Consider the following 25,063-nt stretch of genomic DNA (forward strand, 5'->3'; position numbering starts at 1 on the left):
CAACATAATCATAGCTAACACTTGGTTCAAGAATCATGAAAGAAGGCTGTATACATGGAAGAAGCCTGGAGATACTATAAGGTATCAGATAGATTATATAATGGTAAGACAGAGATTTAGGAACCAGGTTTTAAATTGTAAGACATTTCCAAGGGCAGATGTGTACTCTGACCACAGTCTATTGGTTATGAACTGTAGATTAAAACTGAAGAAACTGCAAAAAGGTGGGAATTTAAGGAAATGGGACCTGGATAAACTGTGTAAACCAGAAGTTGTACAGAGTTTCAGGGAGAGCATAAGGGAACAATTGACAGGAATGGGGGAAAGAAATACAGTACAAGAAGAATGGGTAGCTCTGAGGGATGGAGTAGTGAAGGCAGCAGAGGATCAAGTACATAAAAAGACAAGGGCTAGTAGAAATATTGAATGTAATTGATGAAAGGAGACAATATAAAAATGCAGTAAATGAAGCAGGCAAAAAGGAATACAAACGTCTCAAAAATGAGATCGACAAGAAGTGCAAAATGGCTAAGCAGGGATGGCTAGAGGACAAAATGTAAGGATGTAGAGGCTTATCTCACTAGGGGTAAGATAGATACTGCCTACAGGAAAATTAAAGAGACCTTTGCAGAAAAGAGAACCACTTGTATGAATATCAAGAGCTCAGATGGAAAACCAGTTCTAAGCAAAGAAGGGAAGGTAGAAAGGTGGAAGGAGTATATAGAGGGCCTATTCAAGGGCAAAGTACTTGAGAACAATATTATGGAAATGGAAGAGGAGGTAGATGAAGATGAAATGGGAGATATGATACTGCGTGAAGAGTTTGACAGAGTACTGAAAGACCTAAGTCGAAACAAGGCCCCGGGAGTAGACAACATTCCATTTGAACTACTGACAGCCTTGGGAGAGCCAGTCCTGACAAAACTCTACCATCTGGTGAGCAAGATGTACGAGACAGGTGAAATACCCTCAGACTTCAAGAAGAATATAATAATTCCAATCCCAAAGAAAGCAGGGTGGTGACAGATTTGAAAATTACTGAACTATCAGTTTAATAAGTCACAGCTGCAAAATACTAATGTGAATTCTTTACAGAGGAATGGAAAAACTGGTAGAAGCCAACCTCGGGGAAGATCAGTTTGGATTCTGTAGAAATATTGGAACACATGAGACAATACTCACCATACAACTTATCTTAGAAGAAAGATTAAGGAAAGGCAAACCTACATTTCTAGCATTTGTAGACTTAGAAAAAGCTTTTGACAATGCTGACTGGAATAGTCTCTTTCAAATTCTAAAGGTGGCAGGGGTAAAATACAGTGAGCGAAAGGCTATTTACAATTTGTACAGAAACCAGATGGCAGTTATAAGAGTCGAGAGACATGAAAGGGAAGCAGTGGTTGGGAAGGGAATGAGACAGGGTTGTAGCCTCTCGCCAATGTTATTCAATCTGTATATTGAGTAAGCAGTAAAGGAAACAAAAGAAAAATTCGGAGTAGATATTAAAATCCATGGAGAAGAAATAAAAACTTTGAGGTTCACCGATGACATTGTGATTCTGTCAGAGACAGCAAAGGACTTGGAAGAGCAGCTGAACGGAATGGACAGTGTCTTGAAAGGAGGGTATAAGATGAACATCAACAAAAGCAAAATGAGGATAATGGAATGTAGTCAAATTAAGTTGGGTGATGCTGAGGGAATTAGATTAGGAAATGAGACACTTAAAGTAGTAAAGGAGTTTTGCTATTTGGGGAGCAAAATAACTTATGATGGTCAAAGTAGAGAGGATATAAAATGTAGACTGGCAATGGCAAGGAAAGCGTTTCTGAAGAAGAGAAATTTGTTAACATCCAGTATAGATTTAAATGTCAGGAAGTTGTTTCTCAAAGTATTTGTATAGAGTGTAGCCATGTATGGAAGTGAAACATGGATGATAAATAGTTTGGACAAGAAGAGAATAGAAGCTTTCGAAGTGTGGTGTTACAGAAGAATGCTGAAGATTAGATGGGTAGCTCACATAACTAATGAGGAGGTATTGAATAGAATTTGGGAGAAGAGGATTTTGTGGCACAACTTGACTAGAAGAAGGGATCGATTGGTAGGACATGTTCTGAGGCATCAAGGGATCACCAATTTAGTACTGGAGGGCAGTGTGGAGGGTAAAAATCATAGAGGGAGACCAAGATATGAATACACTATGGAGATTCAGAAGGATGTAGGTTGCAGTAGGTACTGCGAGATTAAGAAGCTTGCACAGGATAGAGTAGCATGGAGAGCTGCATCAAACCAGTCTCAGGACTGAAGACCACAACAACAACAAATCTGACGCTTACAACTACTGCCCAATCTCACTTCTGACACCATTCATCAAAATTCTTGAAAAAGTAATATATTCAATAGTAGCCTCACATAATTGTAAAAATGAAGTACTAACAAAATGTCAATTTGGTTTTCAGAAAGGCTTTTCATCAGATAATGCTATATATGCTTTCACTAATCTTCTGACTAACTGAACATCACCCATTGGGATATTTTGTGATCTCTCAAATGATTTTGACTGTGTGAATTCTAGATAAGCTTAAGTATTGTAGTATGAGTGGGACATTGCACAAATGCTTTAATTCATATTTAATTAGAATAATGCAGAAGCTTGAAATTAACAGTATGGATAGTCTGCAGAAATCAGCTGAGGCCTCTAACTGGAGAGGTATCAAGAATCGCATCCCACAGGGTCCAGTCTTGGGTGCCTTATTGTTCTTAAAATGTATTAGTGACTTGCCAGTCTGTATTCACGAAGATGTAAAGCTAGTTCTTTTTGCTGATGGTACAAGTATAGTAATCACACCCAACAATAATAATTAGTTCAGGAAATTGTAAATAATGCCTTTCAAAAAATTATTAGGTGGTTCTCTGCAAATAGACTCTCACTAAATTTTTAGAAAACACAATATATACAGTTCTCTACAGTAAATGGTAATACACCATTGATAAATGTAGACTCTGAACAGAAGTCTGTTGCTAGGGCAGAATATTCAAAATTTATGAGTGTGTGCATTGATGAGAAATTGAATTGGAAGAAACACATTGATGATCTGCTAAAATGGTTAGGATCAGCTACTTGTGCTATTAGGATTATCGCAAATACTGGTGATAAACATATCAGTAAATTAGCCTCTATGCCTATTTTCATTCACTGCTTTCATATGGCATCCTTTTTGGGGTATTCATCATTAAGAGAAAGAACATTCATTGCACAAAGAATGTAATCAGAATGGAGCCCACCCAAGATCACCTTGCAGGCATTTGTGTAAGGAAATCAGGATATTCATAGTACTTTCGTATTACATACATTCACTTATGAAATTTGTTATTAATAACCAATCCCCATTCAGCAAAGTGTGTAGCTACAAAACTAGAAAAAAAAGGGTGATCATAACTATTCTGGGTTAAATCTGACTTTGTCACAGAAAGGAGTAAACTATGTTGTGACCAAAATCTTTGGTCATTTGCCGCATAGCATCAAACGTCTGGCAGACAGTCAACCAGCATTTAAAAACAAATTAATTGCTGTCCTATTCATGATCTATGAAACAAGTATTAATGTAATGTTAATGCCATCTTTTTAGTATGTGTGGAGTCTTATTGTCATAACAGAAAGCAGAGATTCATATTAATGAACCGAATCACAGAAATAAAACTGAAGTGTGGGGCCCAACAGTATTTTCATTGGGTTTCCTCTTGCTTCTAACATACATAACTGACCTTCCAGTTACTTGAAAGGATTCTTTAAAAACTGTAATGTTTGCTTATGACATAAGCATACTAATCAAAGGCCCATATATTATGCAATTTCAAACAAACAGAAAATAATAGTCTCAAACACAATGAAACGTTAAGTATAACATATCTTGCATTTAAACTAGATAACTACATACACTGAGGCAACACACACAAATTAATAAAAAGGTACAGTTCAGTATATTTTGAACCAAGAAGTGCATCTCATTGTGCTGCCTTAATGACATAGTGCTGACTAACTTCACATTCTTTCACTTCAAATCTTTTACAGAATTATCTTCTGAAGAATGTTGCTGAAATAAATGAAGTGATATACACAGAGGGAAAGTACATAAAGGGGAAAAAAGAGAGGCATAAAAAAAATAGCAGAAAAAAGAACAAGGAGGGGGTGAGGATGAGAGTGAAAGAGAGAGATAGAGAGATAGGGAGAGAGAGAGAGAGAGAGAGAGAGAGAGAGAGAGAGAGAGAGAGAGAGAGAGAGAGAGAGAGAGAGGGTGGGAGGTAAACAATTACTTGCTGTCATCAAGGAGGCATTAAATATTTGTACAACAAATTCATCAGATTACAATGGGGTGCCCATTGATGGGTGCAAATGTATCTATAAAAATCAGTATAAAATTTTAACTCTTCAAAGACATTGTATAATGCATAAAACACATAGAAGAAGTAACAAAATGGATATGAACTACTAAATTCTCACAAGTAAATAGCTCAAAGTGAACTGAATGTAAGTGTGAATAAGTCATAATTTAAATTCATGTGTCACTCTTAAGCACTAACTGACCACATACCCAGTGTCTCTATGTATTACAAAGATGTGGTGATAGATAATGCAAGATGACATTTAAATGTCTATGTCAACATAAAGAAAGAGATATATAGACAGCATCCAGCAGAAGATAAGAATCATCAGTAGGGCCAGAGGATGGCAACATGTCAATTTGCAAAAATATTGCACTACCTAGATGATGTCATCCAGTGTAATACTCTAGTAAGTCCAAAATCATCAGACACCAGGAAAAAATAATATCACAAATATAATGAAAACTAACACAATAACTAGACAATTGTAATTCTATCGTTGTTACAAGTTGCTGAGTAAAGAAATACCAACAGAAAAAAGAGAAAATGACGTATTTGTGAACACTATTGACTTATTTTGCACAAATAGATTATTTTTAAACTTAGAAAAATCATTTTCTGCTCTATTGATAAAAATATCCTGCGTCAACCATGAAAGAAAGTTTTAAGTTCTTGGTTATACATACTGATGAAAACTGAAATAGGGAAAACCATACATTAGACACCCTATTAAGTTTAGGTTCATTTACTTGTGACATGAAAATAATTACCAAGGTTTCAACCCATTTTCATTCATTGATGACACATGGACTAATGTTCTGCAGCAACTCCACTCTTTCATGTCTGCCTCCATAGCTGAGTGGCTAGTGCAGCTGACAACCATGTGAGGAACCCAGGTTTGATTTATGGTATGCCAGAGATTTTTCCTTGGTGTGAGGATTGGAACAGCGTCCACCCAGTCTCGTTATGCCATGTGAGGATCTACTTGAAGAAGCAATAGCAACATCAGCTCTGCTGACCTGATAATTGCTGTGAGAGCAGTCTGATGACCTCATGCCCCTCCAACCTGTACCTCAGTGACAGCATTGGCTGAGGATGACACAGTGGTCAGTTGGGGTCAGTTGGCCCATCAGTGGCCAGAATGGTGGTGCTTTCCTTTTTCCTTTTCCTTCCTCATTTACATAAAAACTATTCATTGTGCAAAAGAAAGTATTTATAATCTTGTGTAGAGATCACTCACTTAAATTTTGCAAGCATTTGTTTAAGCAGTTCAAAATTTACCCATTATTTCATTGATGAAATTTTTTATTAACCATCGGTTGGAGTTTGAGAGAACTATGAAACATTTGCAAATATAACACTGGAAGCAGATATGATTTGCATTCTCCAATAGTAAATATAGCTTTGTAACTGAAATATGTGAAACATATAGCTATAAAATGCTTTGCAATCTATTCATGGAACTACAATGTCTTGTAAACAGCATATCAAAAAGTCTTGAATAGAACAAGTAGTCAACTACAAACCTGCAAATGTCCAGCATTTAGCTGTATAAACACAGTGTGACCCAAATCTCTAGGATCAAAATTATACAGACGATAGATGACTCTACACTAAGTATTTTGATATAAGAAACTAATCTTAAAAAATGTATATTTCAAATGGTCTTGAATTAGCAATATGTGCAAAGCATATGTTTGTATACTATTGTACTTATGTTTCTAGATTGTTATTGAAAAACTAATACATAATTGTCTGAAACTAGTCTAGTGTGAATTTTATCCCTGTGGGATCATACGAGATCACTGGTGTATGAAAACTGAGCAGAAACTAAACAGGACCTGGTTGGCAGGATCCTAGCTGCTTGTCTTGTTGTACAACAGACAATAGAATTGTTTGAGAGAGGGTAGCAATGTTTTATGCACAGTCATAATGCATGCATTGAAATTGGCTATCACTCATCAAGAATGGATCTGTACATCTGCAAATTCTATGTACATCTTAACAACTCCATTGTATACAGTCACTGTGAAGAAACTTCTAAAGAAACACAGATTATTGCATAATAACTGTAAAACAAAGTGCAGGGCTATAGATACAGAGATGCTGAATGAAATGCATTTGGCCATCAAGAGAGCGATGCATGATACATTCAATGACTACTATAGCAGAATACTGTCAAATGAAATTTCACAAAATCCAAAGAAATTATGGTCATATGTAAAGGCTCTTAGTGGCACCAAAGTTAGTGTCCACTCCCTAGCAAATGAGACAGGAACTGAAACTGAGAGTAGCAGAGTGAAAGCTTAAATGCTTAACTCTATTTTCAAATGTTCCTTTACAAAGGAAAACCCAAGAGAATGGCCCCAGTTTAATCCTCGCACCACTGAAAAGACGACTTAAATAATTATTAATGTCAGCAGTGTTGAGAACACCAGAAACTGTTAAAATTGAACAAAGCTCCAGGACCTGATGAAATCACTGTCAGATTCTAGACTGAATTGGTGAGTGAGTTATCCCCTCTTCTAACTATAATCTGTCATCAAACCCTTGAACAAAAAATCATGCACAGTTCTTGGAAAAAAGGACAGCTCGCACCTAGCTACAAGAAGGATAGTAGAAGTGTTCCACCAAACTACCATCCAGTTTCCTTGACATCAATTAGTTTTAGAATCTTAGAATATATTCTGAGCTTAAACATAATGAGGTATCTTGAATAGAAAGATATCCTCAGTGCTGAGCAGCATGGATTCTGAAAACACTGTTCATGTTAAACCCAACTCACACTTTTCTCACATGACGCACAGAAAGCTATGGATCAAGGTATTCAGGTAAATGCAGTATTTCTTGATTTCCAACAAGCATTTGACTCAGTACCACACCAACACTTATGGGTAAAAGTACGATCACCAGGGGTATCGAGTGAAATTTGTGACTCGATTGTGGACTTTTTGGCAGACAGGACATAGCATGTGATCTTGCATGGAGAGTCGTTGTCAAATGTAGAAGTAATTTCAGGTGTGTCCCAGGGAAATGTGTTGGAACCTTTGCTTTTCATGTTGCATATTAATGACCTTGTAGACAATATTAATAGTAACCTCAGACTTTTTGCATATGGTGCAGTTATCTGTAATGAAGAACTATCTGAAAGAAGGTGCACAAATATTCAGTCAGATGTTGATAGGATTTCATACTGGTGCAAAGATTGTCAACTTGCTCTAAATGCTCAAAAATGTAAAATTGTGCACATCACAAAACGAAAATGCATAGTATCCCATGACTACAATATCAATGAGTCATTGTTGGAATCAGCCAACTCATATAAGTACCTGGTGTAACACTATGCAGGAATAAAAAATGGAATGATCACATAGCTTCAGTCATGGGTAAAGCAGGTGGTAGACTTCGGTTTATTGGTAGAATACTGGACAAGTGCAATCAGTCTACAAAGGAGGTTGCTTACAGATCACTCATGCGAGCAGTTCTAGAAATTGCTCAAGTGTGTGGGACCTGTACCAAATATGACTAACAGGGGATATTTAACAGGTAAAGAGAAGGGCAGCATGAATGGTCACAGGTTTGTTTCATCCATGGGAGAGCTTCACAGAGATATTGAAGGAACTGAACAGGAAGACTCTTGAAGAGAAATTGTCCTGAGAAAGTCTTTTAACAAAGTTTCAAAAACCAGCTTAAATGACTAGGAATATACTACAATCACCTATGTATCACTCACATAGGGATGGATGTCCGCCCCAGTAGCTGAGTGGTCAGCGTGACGGATTGCCGTCCTCTGGGCCCGGGTTCGATTCCCGGCTGGGTCGGAGATTTTCTCCGCTCAGGGACTGGGTGTTGTGTTGTGTTCATCATCATTTTATCCCCATCCGGCGTGCAGGTCGCCCAATGTGGCGCCGAATGTAATAAGACCTGCGATATGGCGGCCGGACCTGCCCCGCGAGGGGCCTCCCGGCCAATGACGCCAAACGCTCATTTCCATTTCATTTCCATAGGGATGGATCATGAGGATAAGATCAGCATAATTACAGCATGCACAGAGGCATTCAAAAAGTCATTCTTCCCGTGTTCGATATGTGAATGGAATGGGAAGAAATCCTAATAACTGGTCCAATTGAATGTACCCTCTGCCATGCACCTCATGGTGGGATGCAGAGTCTAGCTGTAGATATAGATGTCTTGTTAAGTACTTGGCTTTAGTACTTTCAGCTGCACTTTAGTATCACTAGTACTAATATGTATCTCAGCCACATTTGCATAGGTACAACAACTGAATGAGCAGCATTCCTTGATATTTGTGTGGAGATACACATGTAAATGGAATTCCACATTTGAACTTACATTTTGCTGTTGTGTTTGAGTTTCATCAATAAGTGTCTGAACATTTGTTTTCATGCCACTAATACATTAACCGAAAGGTCCATCTGCTGCTCTGGGGTTTTACAGATAGGTTTGAGTAGTTTATGGGCAGCATGTATTGTTTTACTCCAATAACACTATTTTATTCTATTATATGTAATTTTTTTTTTTCGATGCTCACTCAGTTGTTCACATTAGTCAAATGATTTGGTCTCTTCTTAAAGAGAATATAACTATTTCTTTGTCCATTTTATGGAATATTTAAACCATGCTTTAGTTGCCATTTATAGCTGTGTGATCATTGCTATTACAGTGATAGCATGATCACTAATCCTAATTTACATGTGAGCATCCTCAAAGAGATCAAGTCTGTCTCTTGCAAATGAATACAATATAGTTCCATTTGGGGATGTTTCCAAACTATCAATGACAAGTAATTTTCAGTAAAGCTTTTAAAACTATTTTGTATGAAATTATGTCTAACACTCTAATAATGATTGTTTCATTTTCCAGGTTATTGTACAGTGATAAGATTACAGCATGACATGTGCTTGAACTAATATTTCTCAATAGAGTTGATGTACAGAATCAGCTCTACCTCAGTGGATTTAATTTTTTGATCTACTTAAAAAATTGCAGCCCCTTCACAAAACTGCTTATCTAAACCCATACACTTGGGTTTGTTATGCAGATGGCCCAAATGTACTTTCATGATTAACCAGCTTACAGTGTTATGAGAGTCCAAGAGGTTTTTAGAAGCAGCTCAAACACTGATACTTTTATTTACAATTGCTCCTATATTTCATCACAAGCACCTTAATATTATCATCCATTAGAACATTTATTAGGATAAATATTATAAATGCACAAATTCTTGGCAGTGTACTGTCAATGTCCCAGAAATATGACAGAAGATTACTTAACAAGTTTAAGATATCAGAACATTTATGTTATTAGAAAACAAACATTACATTTTGAAATTAATTTGCTACAAAGTATTCATCCAGCAGCCAATAAAATTAAGATAGTTTGCTGTTTAGATTGTTCTCTACAGCTAAATTCCCCATCATTATAATTTTATGAATTGGTACTAGTATATTATGCCCTTACTTTAGGGGGGAAAGTAATGAAAACCACAACAAAGCATCCTTCCTTTCTGTGTTTCAACACAAACTCTGGCTTCAAAAATCTATATCAGAAGTGTTATGAATACTTTGTATTTGTTCTAGTTTTAGGGACCTTTCTTCTAACTTAAGTTTATCATTTACTGTTGTGATATTTATCTAGCCCAAAATATTTAGATTTAGGTACTGAAAGTTTCTATTACCTACATGGCAACCAGCAATGTTTGTTACACACTGAAGCATGAAAGGCATGCACATTTGAATACAGAGATATGTAAACAGGTAGAATATGGCACTGTGGTCAGCAATGCCTATATGAGACAACAAGAGGCTCTGAGCACTATGGGACTTAACATATGAGGTCATCAGTCTGAGACAACAAGAGTGTGGTGTTATAGTTGGTGCATGAGTGATAGGACATGGCATCTCTGAGGTAGTGATGAAGTGGAGATTTTCCCATATGACCATTTTGCAAGTGTACTGTGAATATCACGAATCTGGTAAAACATCAAATCTCTGACATTGCTGAGGCTGGAAAAAGATCCTGCTAGAACAGTTGCTGAGGCTGGAAAAAGATCCTGCTAGAACGGGACCAATGACAACTGAAGAGAAGTGCAAACCTTCTGCAAATTGCTGCAGGTTTCAGTTCTGGGCCATCAACAAGTGTTAGCATGCAAATCATTAAACAAGAGATCACTGATATGGGCTTTCGGAGCCAAAAGCTCACTCATGTACCTTTGATGACTGCAAGACACAAAGCTTTACACCTCATCTGGGCCCATCAACACCATCATTGGACTATTCATGACTGGAAACATGTTGTCTGGTTGGACGAGTCTCATTTCAAATTGTATCGAGTGGATGGATGTGTATAAGTATAAAGACAACCTACGAACCTATGGACCCTGCATGTCAGCAGGGGATTGTTCAAGCTGGTGGAGGCTATGTAATGGTGTGGGGTGTGTGCAGTTGGAGTGATACGGGACCCCTGATATGTCTAGATATGATTCTGACAGGTGACATATACGTAAGCATCCTTTCTGATCACCTGTATCCATTCATGTCCATTGTGCATTCTGATGGACTTGGGAAATTTCAGCAGAACAATGTGACCTACTGGTCACATCCAGAATTGCTACAGAGTGGCTCCAGGAACACTCTTCTGAGTTTAAACACTTCCACTGGCCACCAAACTCCCCAGCCATGAACATTATTAAGCATATCTGGAATGGCTTGCAATGTGCTGTTCAGAAGAGATCTCCACACCCTTTTACTCATGGATTTATGGACAGCCCTGCAGGATTTATGGTGCCAATTCTCTCCAGCATTACTTCAGACATTAGTCAAGTCCATGCCATGTCGTGTTGCGGCACTTCCGTGTGCTCGCTGGGGCCCTACACGATATTAGGTAGGTGTAGCAGTTTCTTTGGCTTTTCAGTGTATTGAGAGTTGTGGTCAAGACTTCAGTCTACTGAGCACTTGTGCACATAAAGCAAAGGTCTCAGGTTTGAGATCCAGCCTGGCACACAGTTTAAATCTGCCAGGAAGTTTCGGATCATCAGATATTCTGCTGCAAAATGGAAACACATTTGGGAAACAGTCCCCTACATACTGACAGAAGTAAAACTATGAGAGTGGGTCACAAGTCATGCTTGGGTAGCTCAGATGATACAGCACTTGCCTGCAAAAGACAGTGGTCCCAGGTTCGAGGCCAAGTCTGCCACACAGTTTCAGTCTGCTAGGAAGTTTCAAGTAATAATGTACTGCACATGGAATTGAGTATTTATAAATGTAAACATATTTTTTTAAGAAAATACCTTGGTCATCAAGTAAATATTAAGCTGCTACTAGCAGATTAACAGCAGCTTTATAATAAAACTAAGGAGGCAGCAGTTTTCGTACAAATTTACTCATTAAATTAAGATAGTGTCAGTGTGAATAACATTAGGTGGTATAGTAATAGTTTATTGTTAATAAAGATTAATATTCATTGAGATATTTGCCCCATGTTAATGCATACCTTGACTCATTCCATATCCTTGCAGGTTCTCTTTCTTGATGTCTTAATGGCATCTACAGAATATGATGAATGAATGGAGACCATATGGAAACAGAGAAGCAAAATAGGTTAATAGAAATCTTCATTGTGAAATGAAAATAAAAACAGCAAATAACACAAGAAGTTTTATGAATAATGACTAGAAAGGATGTTTCAGGAAAAGGGGAGAGGTGGGGGGCAGGGGGGGATAGGTGAAACAACAAAGCTGAAAAAAGAAAATCATCTGAAACAAAATGCACATTGGGTGTATGAGTGGAAATAACCTAGTACATTTTAGGCTCAGAGAGGGGTGGACTGGGGGGGGAGGGGGGGGGGAGGATTGGAAAATGAAGGGGTGAAAATGTTGTAATACTAATATCTTACAAATTAGTGTAAGAGACTTTCTCCCCCTTTTTGTTGTGATGTTGTCATTATTCCATTCTGTATTTTCCATTGATAGACTTTCTCCTCCAGTACATATCTGACACCTACTGCCACATTTTTTTTATAATCACTAATTACAAACAATTTGATAGTTGGGATCAGGTATGTAATGGAGGAAAAGATCTCATAAGTTCATTTGTAATTTTATAATTATCATTAATTCTACAGAACGATAGCAGGTGAATATGGAGTGGGGGAAAGGAAGCTGCCCGGTACAATTTTGCACAGAGCATAATTTAGTCACCACTAACATTTGGTTTAAGAATCATGAAAGAAGGTTGTATACCTGTAAGAGACCTGGAGACAATGGGAGGTTTCAGACAGATTATATAATGGTAAGACAGAGATTTCAGAAACAGATTTTAAAATGTAAAGCATTTACAGCAGCAGAAGTGGATTCTGACTACAACTTATTGGTTATGAGCTGTAGATTAAAATTGAAGAAATTGCAAAATGGTAGGAAATTGAGGATATGTGACCTGGATAAATTGAAAGAACAAGAGGCTGTTGGGAGTTTCAGAGGGAGCATTGGACAACAATTGAGTATAACAGGAGAAAGAAGTACAGTAGAAGATGAATGCGTACCTTTAAGAGATGAAATAGTGAAAGCAGCAGAGGATCAAATAGGTAAAAGACAAGGGCTAGGAGAAATCCTTGGATAATGCAGGAGATATTGAATATGGTTGATAAAGGGAGAAAATATAAAAATTTAGCAAATGAAGCAGGCAAAAAGGGAATACAAATGTCTAAAAAAAATGAGACTGACAGGAAGTGCAGAATGGCTAAATAGGAGTGGCTAGAGGACAAATGTAAGGATTTAGAAGCATATTTCACTAAGGGAATGATAGATACTGCCTACAGGAAAATTAAAGAGGCCTTTGGAGAAAAGAGAAGCATCTGTATGAATATCAAGAGCTCAGATGAAAAACCAGTCTGAAGTAAAGAATGCAAAGCTGAAAGGTGGAAGGAATATATTGAGAGTCTGTGGGAGGGAGATGAACTTAAGAGATGGTATTATAGAAACGGAAGAGTGCATAGATGAAGATGAGACAGGAGACACAATACTGTGAAAAGAATTTGACAGGGCACTGAGACACCTAAGTTGAAACAAGGCCCTAAGAGTAGATGACATTCTGTCAGAACTGGTGATAGCCTTGGGAAAGCCAGCCATGACAAAAGTGTTCCATCTGTTGCGCAAGATGTATGAGGCAAGGGAAGTACCTTCTGACTTCAAGAAGAATGTAATAATTCCAATTCCAAAGAAAGCAGTTGCCAGCAGGTGTGAAAATTACCAAACTACCAGTTTAAAGATGGTGCTTACAGGTGCTCAATGGTGAGGTTATCAGTGACCCAGTTTAATGAGTCATGGCTGCAAAATAGTAACGCAAATTCTTTATAGAAGAATGGAAAAACTTGTAGAAACTAACCTGAGGGAAGACCAGCTTGGATTTCAGAGAAATGTAAAAATATGCAAAGTAATACTAATCCTATGACTTATCTTAGAAGACAGGTTAAAGAAAGGCAAATGTATATTTATAGCATTTGTAGACTTAGAGAAAGCTTTTGACAATGTTGACTGGAATGCTCTCTTTTACATTCTAAAGGTAGCAGTGTAAAATACAGGGAGCAAGAGCCTATTTGTAACTTGTACAGAAGCCACATGGCAGTTATAACTGTCAAGGTGCATCAAAGGTAAGCAGTGGTTGATAAAGGAGTGAAACAGGGTTGTAGCCGATCACTGATGTTATTCAGTCTGTACAGGGACCAAACAGTAAAGGAAAGCAAAGAAAAATTTGGAGTAGGAATTAAAGTTCAGGGAGAAGAAATAAAGACTTTGGGGTTTGCCTATGACACTGTAATTCTGTCACAGACAGCAAAGGGCTTGGAAGAGCAGTTGAATGGAATGGATGGTGTATTGAAAGGAGGATGTAAGATGAACAGCAACAAAAGCAAAACAAGGATAATGGAAAGTAGTCAAATTAAATCAGGTGAAGCTGAGGGAATTAGATTAGGAAATGAGACACCTAAAGTAGTAGATGAGTTTTGCTATTTGGGCATCAAAATAACTGATGATGACCTAAATAGGGAGGATACAAAGTGTAGACTCATAATGGCAAGAAAAGCATTTCTGAAGCAGAGAAATTTATAAACATCAAATACAGACTTCGGTGATAGGATGCCCTTTCTGAAAGTATTTACATGAAATGCAGCCAGGTATGGAAGTGAAACATGGATGACAAACAGTTTAGACAAGAATAAAATAGAAGCTTTTGAAATGTGGTGCTACAGAAGAATGCTGAAGATTAGATGGGTAGATAATGAGGAGGTACTGAGCAGAATTGGGGAGAAAAGAAATTTGTGGCACAACCTGACTAGAAGAAAGGATCAGTTGGTATGACTCATTCTGAGCATCTTGGGATCACTAATTTAGTATTGGAGGGAAGATTGGGAGTAAAAATTATAGAAGGAGACCAAGAGATGAATACAGTAAGCAGACTCAAAAGCATGTAGGTTGCAGTAGTTATTTGGAGATGAAGAGGCTTGCACAGGACAGAGTAACATGGAGAGCTGCATCAAACAAGTTTGCGGAATGAAGACTACAACAACAACAATATCAATTGGACTTGGCAAAATATGTTATGCGGACAGAATGTACATGCAACACAGCATGATGTGGTCTCACTCACGTTCTCTCAGCATGACTGAACATGTCAAAATGATATAGTGTTAACTTTGTTAACATACATTATATAAATACCACCAAGAATTACTAAGTTCACATATGCTTATCAGCATTTCACAATAAAAACTTATTTTAGTCTTTGTGATATGATATTTCATTGGTGCATATTATGATACTTTTTAATGGTTTATGTTTATGGACACCAGAGTGTTTTAATGGTAAAAAATCTCTTGCATTTCCAGTCATGTGTCAGACCTTTAATGAGTGCCACACACATCTTTTTATTGCAAATTGTTTAGACATTGTGGACATTCTTTTATTTATATGCTGAGAAATAACTATTCTTTTCATTTCAACATATAAGTATGACAATAATCACAATGTATCAACACACTGCTAGAAAATGATAGAAATGACACTCATCAAAACATCATGGTATTTGAATGCTTCCACTTGGTTTGAAACCTGTAGTATATGGTGGGAAAGACTATGTAAGTACTGAACTATAATTCAGGTGGATACATATGCTTTTATTTCAAGTTGTATCAATTTTGTATCTTCATTTAGTGCTGTCATATCATAAATGTACAATATTTCCTTCAGTATCTATATGGTTTACATACAGTCCAAACAGAATTGGTTCTAGTAAATACTAATTTTTCACCTGAATAACTTTGTTTAGATTAGATATCAGGACAGTGCTATTTACAAACCAAAAATTCTGTACAGTGCATTGCCAGATACCATAAAAAAATACCAAACAGTAAGACATTCAAAAAAGAACTAAAAAATCTACTAATAAACGACAGCTTCTACAGCATTAATAAACACCTGGAGTTTTGCTCAAATCTGTAGATCTACTTCGTAACTCTCTAAACAAAAATTCATAATTATCAACCATACCTAGATAAAACCAAACTTCTTTCACCCATGTATGTATGTAATTATGCTCCTAGCTTTTGTGCTGTATGTTACTATGCCCAGTTAATTAAAGTACTGGTAATTAATAGTTTAAGTAAATTCAACCAAGGGGTTTCACAAGCTTTTCCTCTATCTGTATGTACATAAGCAGAATAATGTTTTTTTTATAAATATGTGTTGATACCAATGATAAGATTTTGTATGTGATGTAAATATGTAATATTTTATACTGTTCTGTACTTTGATAAGTCCAATATCATGAATATGATAATACAGGCACTAAATAAATAAATAAAAATATTAGATTAGATTCAGTTTTTGTTCCATAGACCCAAAAAAGAGATGATTCTTGTGGGTGTGAAACACGTCAGAAAGTATAACATAAAGAACATACAACATTAGAACATTAGAACTTCCCTGATCATTCGTCAGGAGATTATCAAAATATGTGAGTACATTACAACAAACTGAAACTGATAATATTTACAGAATTAATATACTGTCAGAATGAAACACAGTTATGCACTTTTAATAAATTTATCATACACAAAATTCCAAATCTTGATTGTTGTGAGCAAGTGCTTCAAAACTGAAATCTAACAGACATTTTTATTTAAGCTAGTTTAATAGTCCCAGTTAAGATATTCATCTAGAGAGTAAAAGGAGTGCTTTATCTGAAATCAAGTTTTTAATGGTTGCTGGCAGTTTATTGAAAATGTGTGTTCCTGAATGTTGGACCCCTTTTTTTGACCAGGGTAGGGGATTTTAGGTCTTGATGTAGATTGTTCTTATTCCTAGTTCTGGTATTGATACTAGTTGGAAACAGAGACACATTATTTACAACAAATTTCGTTAAGGAATAAATGTACTGAGAAGCAGTTGTTAGAATAGCTCTTCCTTGAACTATCTACAAGACGTTCTCGAATTTATGCCACAAATGAGTCTTATTACATGCTTTGTAACAATGTTATGAAAACAATAGTTGCTACTCACCATATAGCAGAGATGCTGAGTCACAGGTAGGCACAAAAAAGGACTGTCAGAAAGTGAGCTTTCGGCCTACAAGGCTTTCATTGAAAATATCAACATACACAAACACACACAAACACACAAATGCTCCTCACACACAGAGACTGCAGTCCTGTGTGTGTGAGGTATTTTCGCATAAGTGTGCAAGTGTGTGTGTGTGTGTGTGTGTGTGTGTGTGTGTGTGTGTTTTGTAGTTGTAAATCTGGCAATGCAACAGATGAGAGGTCATCAATGTACACAAGGAAAAGCAATGGATGCAAAATGAAAACTTGAGGACCACCACATATAATTTATTACCAATGATATGAAGACTGATCACTTGATCCACATGTATTTTGCAGTGACACTCTTTGTTTTGTGTTAGTTATGTAAGACTTGAACCATTTTGCATCACTGACAGTGACAACATAATATTCTAATTTACTTACGAGAATGCTATGATTCAGACGGTCAAAGGCTTCTGACAGGCCACAGAAAATGCCAGTTCCCTATTTGTTATCTAATGAATTACATATATTCTCACTGTACATGTAAATAGCCTTAAGGAACCCAAACTTGGACAACATATTATTTACAGTTGGATGCTTAAGAAGACACTTGAACATGACCTTTTCAAATATTTTTGAAAAAGTGAAATTGGTTGACAATTTGATGGTATTTCTTTATCCCTCTTCTTGTAAAGAAGCTTAACTCCGCATATTTTAGTCAATATGGAAATGTTCCACTGATAAGACATTGATTACAGAAAAAACTGAAAGACGAACTCAACTCACATGAATACTCTTTGATTAACTTCATTGATATGTTATCATGACCAGTAGAATACTTTGATTTTAAGGTTTTTTTTGGCAGATGCCACCAGTACTTCTTTGTGAGAGGTGAGGGTCATTTCCATTTTACAGAAGTTATTTGTAGAGATTGGTCTCAGACATTCCATTGCAAATGTTTACTGAACCTGGTTACCCCAAGCACTCAATAACAGAAACAAAGTGCTTGTTTAAGAAGTTTGCAACACTACATGCAGTTGTTACCAATGTCTCATTTATTTTTAGAGCCAACTGTTCCTTTTCTTTTCTGTCCCCACCTGTGTCTGTCTTCACTACATCCCATGTACACTGGTGTCCGAAATTAAAGCAACAAACTACTATTTCCCTGTCTTGTGTCTGATTCATTGTATAATCATACAAACTGTCAACAGACATCTATAAAATTGTGTTCTGCATAGAAGTTGGCATTCCAGTCAATGGACACCCACATCAGTGATGACATCAGGGCACCTATCAAACGGGGTAGTGTGTGCCAGCTACTCCCACATTCACAATTGCTGTGAATACAGTCACAGACACGGTGGTATGGCACAAAGAAGATTTCTATCAGACTCTCTGCAGTGGAGTGCCATAAGAAGAATGGAAGCAAGAAAGCTGCAAACTGATGTGGCCTAATGGCTTAATGTGAATCATTCTGTTCTTTCTCGGATGTGGTGACAATTTATAGAGATCAAAACAATATCCCAAAGACCAGGGCAGGGCCAACCATGCATGATATCACAAAAAGAGGAGAGTTATTTGGCTGTAAGGGCATGACAGCACTGCCTTAGTACTGCATGGCAACTGGCATTTGATCTTGCATCATCCACTGGACATGTGGAGTACTAGGCGATCAGCTCATTGGGCCACACATTCTTTCACCACAACTTAACGGACAGAGATACCTTATTTTTCTGCGGTGTCATCTTCCAGGATTGCTTGAGGTTGTTCCCCTTTAGCAGTGTCAGAATATATGGTACATGCATGATGGAGCTCACATATTTTGCTGATAGCGTGAGATGGCATCTAACACACAGATACGGCCAAAGATGGATAGGTAAAGGCGGGCCTGTACCTTGGCCTCCAAGATCACCTGATCTAAATCCTTCGCATTTTTGTGTCTGGGGTCACCTCAAAAGCAAGGTGTACAGCACACCCTTTAATACGGTTGAAGAACAGGAGCAGAGAGTTGTACATGCTTGTCAAGAATTCCAGAATGATCCAGGGGTTTTCGAAAGTCTAAATTTCAAATTAATGTGTACTAACTAGGACGATGTTTACAATGACATCAGTGGTAGCTTGGAATCACACAGTCATGATTATCTCGCAAGCAGCTCATTTTCAGACCCATGTTTACTGGGACATTTGTACTTCTATTATCATGTACTTTCAGTCATGTAAGTTTGTGCCATCCTTTGTAATACAGCCTGTATATTATCTTCTGTTAGTAAGTAACTGTTGTTTCAGTAGACTTCTTTTCTTTTTGAAATTTCGCTGTGCTGGAGCTAGAATGTTTTGTTTGTTCATGTGTGTGATATGTTGCAAAAAGAAAGGGTCAAAGTTTTTGAGGAGCCAGAAATTAGTAAAACAGGTCTGTTATTCTTGGGATTCATTGAAGGTATTTTTACCTGAAATTTTCCGTGTTCAGTACTGGTGTTACTATTTTGGAAATTTGCTTCCATGTGACTTGTTTTGCAAATAAATATTTTTAAAGTGACTCTGCTTTTAAATACAAGTGGGCAGTAGTAATAATATGGTACTGAGCCTTATGATCTGAATAAAATCATTACTATGATAATTCTGTAACAGATTTGACAAGCATGATGCATAAGTATTGAATCTTACTCCTGTAGACTGTATTGAATTTAGGAAAGAAAATTTTGGAGCCTTTGAGTATATGTTGATGAAATAAAATAATTCAGGATTGTTCAATTAACTTTGATTATTTATTTTGCAGTAGATCAGGACCTGATCTTATACTGAGAGCTGGAACTTCATTGAGGGGTGATGGTGGTTCCACACATCATCCACAGATGGTTATCACTCATCGAGATTACTCTCCTGTTACACAAGACAATGATATTGCTCTCATAAAGGTACCCACATATATATCTGTGTGTGTGTGTGTGTGTGTGTGTGTGTGTGCGTGTGTGTGTGTGTGTGTGTGTGTGTGTGTGTGTGTGTAGAGAGAGAATGGTGTTTGGGTACTCAGTGCAAATGGAAAAATGGAAAATAAATACATGATAGCATTCATATGAACTTGCTGTTCATTTCCTCAGGTGGATCCCCCATTTAACCTGAGCACAACAGTCCAACCAGCACATCTTCCAGTCAGTGGAAGAGAACCACCCCAAGGATCCAGTGCAACTGTTACTGGCTGGGGAGTGACTAGAGTAAGCCAACAATTTTAATCCTTCCTTTGTAAGTCTGCTTCATCAACAACACCAATTTATGAAGCACAATTTAATCACCATTAAATCCAGTAGTAGTTTCTGACTATTCTGGGAACACACAAAAAAGGACTTCTCCTGGTCAATACAGTACTCTGAATGTTCATTGAATAGCAGCACATGTCACTGCTGGACAACACTGTTAGTAAGTTCGACTGAGAAACACCAGGATATGAACCACACTCATGGTGTACCCATATGCCTTCAGTCTGTTTGCTGAAACCAAAATGGTCAGTTGAACCATGAGTGAAGACAGTCTTGTCTAAGGTGGACAGAAAACCATTGCAGTAGGTAAAACAGAATCCCAATCAGATTCCAGGAGAAACTGACATAGTGCAAGTTCATCATCAATAAATACACCAAAGAGCTTGCTGTAAATATTGGCTGGTTGACATGTGTGACTATAGCAATTTGTGTAGCAGCTGTTCAATCTGCCATGGATGTTTTTGCCACTTGACCTGGCACCAGCAGGAGTACTAGACCTTCCATGACTTATAATTCCAGAAATATGGCTGGTATGCTTATCTGCAGAGGTTCATTGTTACTGAAACTGATTCATTACACAAAGTACTATCAGTTCAAACAATCTTACCCACATACTCTTGGGCTTTTGTTATTTATTACTTTGATACTTTAGTATCGGAAAATCATAGCTCATGAGCCGCATGCATCTTTGGTGCCTTGATTGTGGTTCTTTCACAAAATACCAAGTGTGGGCATGCAAGTACATTTCCAGAAAATATAAAATGTCAGTGTGTATTATAAAGTCATATCTCTGCATCATGTTATACAGTATATTACATCTGAACATGTATTTCACAGGAAAGACTAGAATTGTAGCTAAAATCCACACCCCTGTGATTGTCAATTTCACCTCTCTCCAGCCAAAGCGCTTTGCCTCTGTTCCAAGGCTCTGTCATCAGCGCCACTTTCCCCTCCATTCACTACCATTCTGCACGTTTAGGGGCTATGAAGTATCAACTGGGCTGTACACATGGGAGAGATACATATCATTCTTATTAATTATGCATAGTTTTTGATAGTGTGCAACTGCTGCAGGATCTTTACTTGTTCTTGCCAACAGATACATTTCTCTTTCCATTTCATGAGATACTTTCATAATTCTAATGATCCATGGTTTTTACTTGGCTGTATAATGTCCTTTCTGATTAGCTTATGTTGCAAGCTATTTTCAAATAATGATACAAATTTATGATGGAATAGATTAAATTTTATGTTTGCATTTGGTTGATTATAAATTTTGTCCCAGGTCATCTCTTGTAAACTGTTCTTTAAAAAAATTGTCCTGTAGTCATTAATTATTCTGATTGATTTCCACTGAAGAGTATCCATACTGTAAGGTACTATGTTATTTATCCTAACTTTCTGTGTATTATGATCAGAGAGAGCATTTTTTAATTGGTAAACAGTTACTTTCTTGTTTTAAGTTCCACCAAAGAAAACAATATCAGTGAGGGTCCTACTGTCTGTATCCATCCATGTTGGAAAGTTAATCACTAAGATCTAATTGTAGCATACAAATAAGGTTTCCAGATCATTTTTCCTATCATAATCCTTTAGAAAATTTACATTAAAGTCACCACAGACTATTAACTGCTTGCTGTTGTATGACAGATAGCAAAGTAAGGAATTCAAAATTTCCCAGTAGGGATCTATATACAGTTACAATTAAAAGTGAACTATTTTAGTATTAATTCACAAGCACAAACTTCCATGTGCTGATCACTACAAAATCTACTTGTCTCAATGTTTCTGAACTTGTGTTCTGTCTTAATATATGTAACAACTCATCTTTTGTGACAGTAGTTCTGTATTGCTATTTTCAGTGCAAGTGAAGAAGAACTGCAGGATCCACTGAATGGAATAAACAGTCTAATGAGTACAGAATGTAGATTGCAAATAAATCAAAGAAAGACAAAAGTAATGACAAGCAGCAGAAATGAGAATAGTGAGAAACTTAACATCAAAATTGGTGATAACAAAGTAGATAAAGTTAAGAAATTCTGCTATCTAGGCAGCAAAATATGATGGACAGTGCAAAATATGACTGACAGAGAGCAATTAGGATATAAAAATCAGACTGGCATAGGCAAAAAGGGCATTCTTGGCCAGGATAAGTGTATTAGTACCAAACATAGACCTTAACTTAGGTCTCTAGAAGAGTGTAGCATTCCAAAGGATTGGAAAAGGGTACAGGTCAGCCCTGTTTTCAAGAAGGGATGTTGAACAGATGTGCAGAACTATAGACCTTTACCTCTAATGTCGATCAGTTGTAGAATTTTGGAACACGTATTATGTTTGAGTATAATGACTTTTCTGGAGACTAGAAATCTACTCTGTAGGAATCAGCATCGGTTGGAAAAATGCGATCGTGTGAAACCCAGCTCACGCTATTCATCCACGAGACTCAGAGGGCCATAGACACGGGTTCCCAGGTAGATGCCATGTTTCTTGACTTCCGCAAGGTGTTCGATGCAGTTCCCCACAGTCATTTAATGAATAAAGTAGGAGCATATGGACTATTAGACCAATTGTGTGATTGGATTGAAGAGTTCCTAGATGACAGAACATAGCATGTCATTCTCAATGAAGAGAAGTCTTCCAAAGCAAGAGTGATTTCGAGTGTGCCACAGGGGAGTGTCGTAGGACCGTTGCTATTCACAATATACATAAATGACCTTGTGGATAATATCAGAAGTTCACTGAGGCTTTTTGCGGATGATGCTGTAGTATATCGAGAGGTTGTAACAATGGAAAATTGTACTGAAGTGCAGGAGGATCTGAAACAAATTGACGCATGGTGCAGGGAATGGCAATTGAATCTCAATGTTGACAAGTTTAATGTGCTGCGAATACATAGAAAGAAAGATCCTTTATCATTCAGCTACAATTTAGCAGTTAATTCCATAAATTGTCTGGGAGCAGGCATTAGGAGTAATTTAAAATGGAATGATCATATAAAATTGATCGTCGGTAAAGCAGATGCCAGACTGAGACACATTGGAAGAATCCTAAGGAAATGCAATCCGGAAACACTTGTTCACCCACTTGCTCACCAGTGTGGGATCCGTACCAGATAGGGTTGATAGAAGAGATAGAGAAGATCCAATGGAGAGCAGCGCGCTTCATTACAGGATCATTTAGTAATCGCGAAAGTGTTACGGAGATGATGGATAAACTCCAGTGGAAGACTCTGCAGGAGAGATGCTCAGTAGCTCAGTATGGGCTTTTGTTGAAGTTTCGAGAACTTACCTTCACTGAGGAGTCAAGCAGTATATTGCTCCCTCTTATGTATATCTCGCGAAGAGACCACGAGGATGAAATCAGAGAGATTAGAGCCCACACAGAGGCATAACGACAATCTTTCTTTCCACGAACAATACGAGACTGGAATAGAAGGGAGAACCAATAGAGGTACTCAAAGCACCCTCTGCCACCCACTGTCGGCTGACTAGCGGAGTATGGATGTAGACGTTAACTTGATGAAGAAATTCCTGAGAATGTGCTTTTGGAGCTCAGCATTGTATGATAGTAGAACCTGGACTGTGTTAAAACGGGAATGGAAGAGACTCGAACCATTTGAGATGTGGTGCTACAGTAGAATGTTGAAAATTATATGGGCTGATAAATAAGGTGTGAGGAGGTTTTCTGCAGAATCGGTGAGGAAAGGAATATATGGGAAACACTGACAAGAAGAAGAAACAAGATGATAGGACATGCATTAAGACATCAGGGAATAACTTTTGTGGTACTAGAGGAAGCTGTGGAGAGTAAAACCTATAGACGAAGAGACAGATTGGAATACATCCAGCAAATAATTGAGGACATAAGTTGGGAGGCATAGGATGTCTATCTTTCCAAAGTGCTCCAAATTTTCCAAAAAGGCAAGCAGTTTTCTACCTTACTACTCAATCCTCTAATATTTTGATGAAAGAAGCTAACCTTAGTTTTATGTGCATTCTTAAGCATTTTATGAGCTCTTCTGTTATTTTGACTTCTTTCAAAACAGGGTACCTGAATCCTGATTCTAAACTACTAAGGTACCTCTCTGATACCAGTAACCACAGGATACTTTCCCCGGCAGGAGCCTGTTCAAGGAGGTAACCTTACCTCGAGCTCAATCACCATAAAGGAAACACCAACTGATCTAGAATGAGCTTCCATGCTTTCAAGCAGACTGTCTGACTGAACTGTTGTCAAGGTCCCTTTCTACAGTGGCTAGCATATCTATACGTACAGCTACATCTATACTCTGAAAACCACTATGAAGTGCATAACACAGCTGGAATATTGCCAGATTTATGTAACAGATACGTTTGAAGTTACATCAGGTTAGTGAGTTACGCAGTCAGTCAGTTGGTTCCACATGGTGAGTTATTACACAAGTACAAAACATGGTCCTGGAAGAATCAGCATTCATTTAAGTTGTACTGTAGACATGTGTTTTACAGCACTGTGACTAGGATATGCAGAGTTTGGCACTTTTCTTTGCAAGATGGTCCTGTGATGACAATATGATTGAGTTAATTTGTAGAGATATGAATAAGCTCCATGAGATTCTCAAGGAATCACTGAAATATAGGAGAGGCATTGGAATGGTTATCATTCATAGTGGCATGGGCCAAATGTGATGTTGCTAATAAGGAATTGTTAGTGCACATCCTCTATGGGCAATTGTAGATAAACACCTGTCAAAACAAGAATCAAAATGACGTCTTCCAGTCAAACCTACATTTATTCCAAAACCAATGATTATGCAAAACTTAACTTGCAAATTCCTCATGTGAAATCCTGAA

At 37.4% G+C, this 25,063-nt stretch overlaps 1 protein-coding gene across 3 annotated transcripts in view; it reads left to right on the forward strand.

Moving 5' to 3' along the window:
* Window positions 1–25,063, forward strand: part of LOC124777481 (trypsin-1-like) — a 72,671-nt gene that overhangs the window by 43,360 nt on the left and 4,248 nt on the right. The window contains exons 5-6 of one of the 3 annotated variants that reach the window (XM_047252916.1): window positions 19,754–19,892; window positions 20,076–20,189. In XM_047252916.1, coding sequence (XP_047108872.1) covers window positions 19,754–19,892; window positions 20,076–20,189 — 253 coding nt within the window. The remainder of the gene's footprint in view (window positions 1–19,753; window positions 19,893–20,075; window positions 20,190–25,063) is intronic. The other 2 variants (XM_047252917.1, XM_047252918.1) reach the window with 2 other exon arrangements.

This window comes from Schistocerca piceifrons, chromosome 2 (genome assembly GCF_021461385.2).
Source record: "Schistocerca piceifrons isolate TAMUIC-IGC-003096 chromosome 2, iqSchPice1.1, whole genome shotgun sequence".
In the NCBI taxonomy this organism is placed as follows: Eukaryota; Metazoa; Arthropoda; class Insecta; order Orthoptera; family Acrididae; genus Schistocerca; species Schistocerca piceifrons.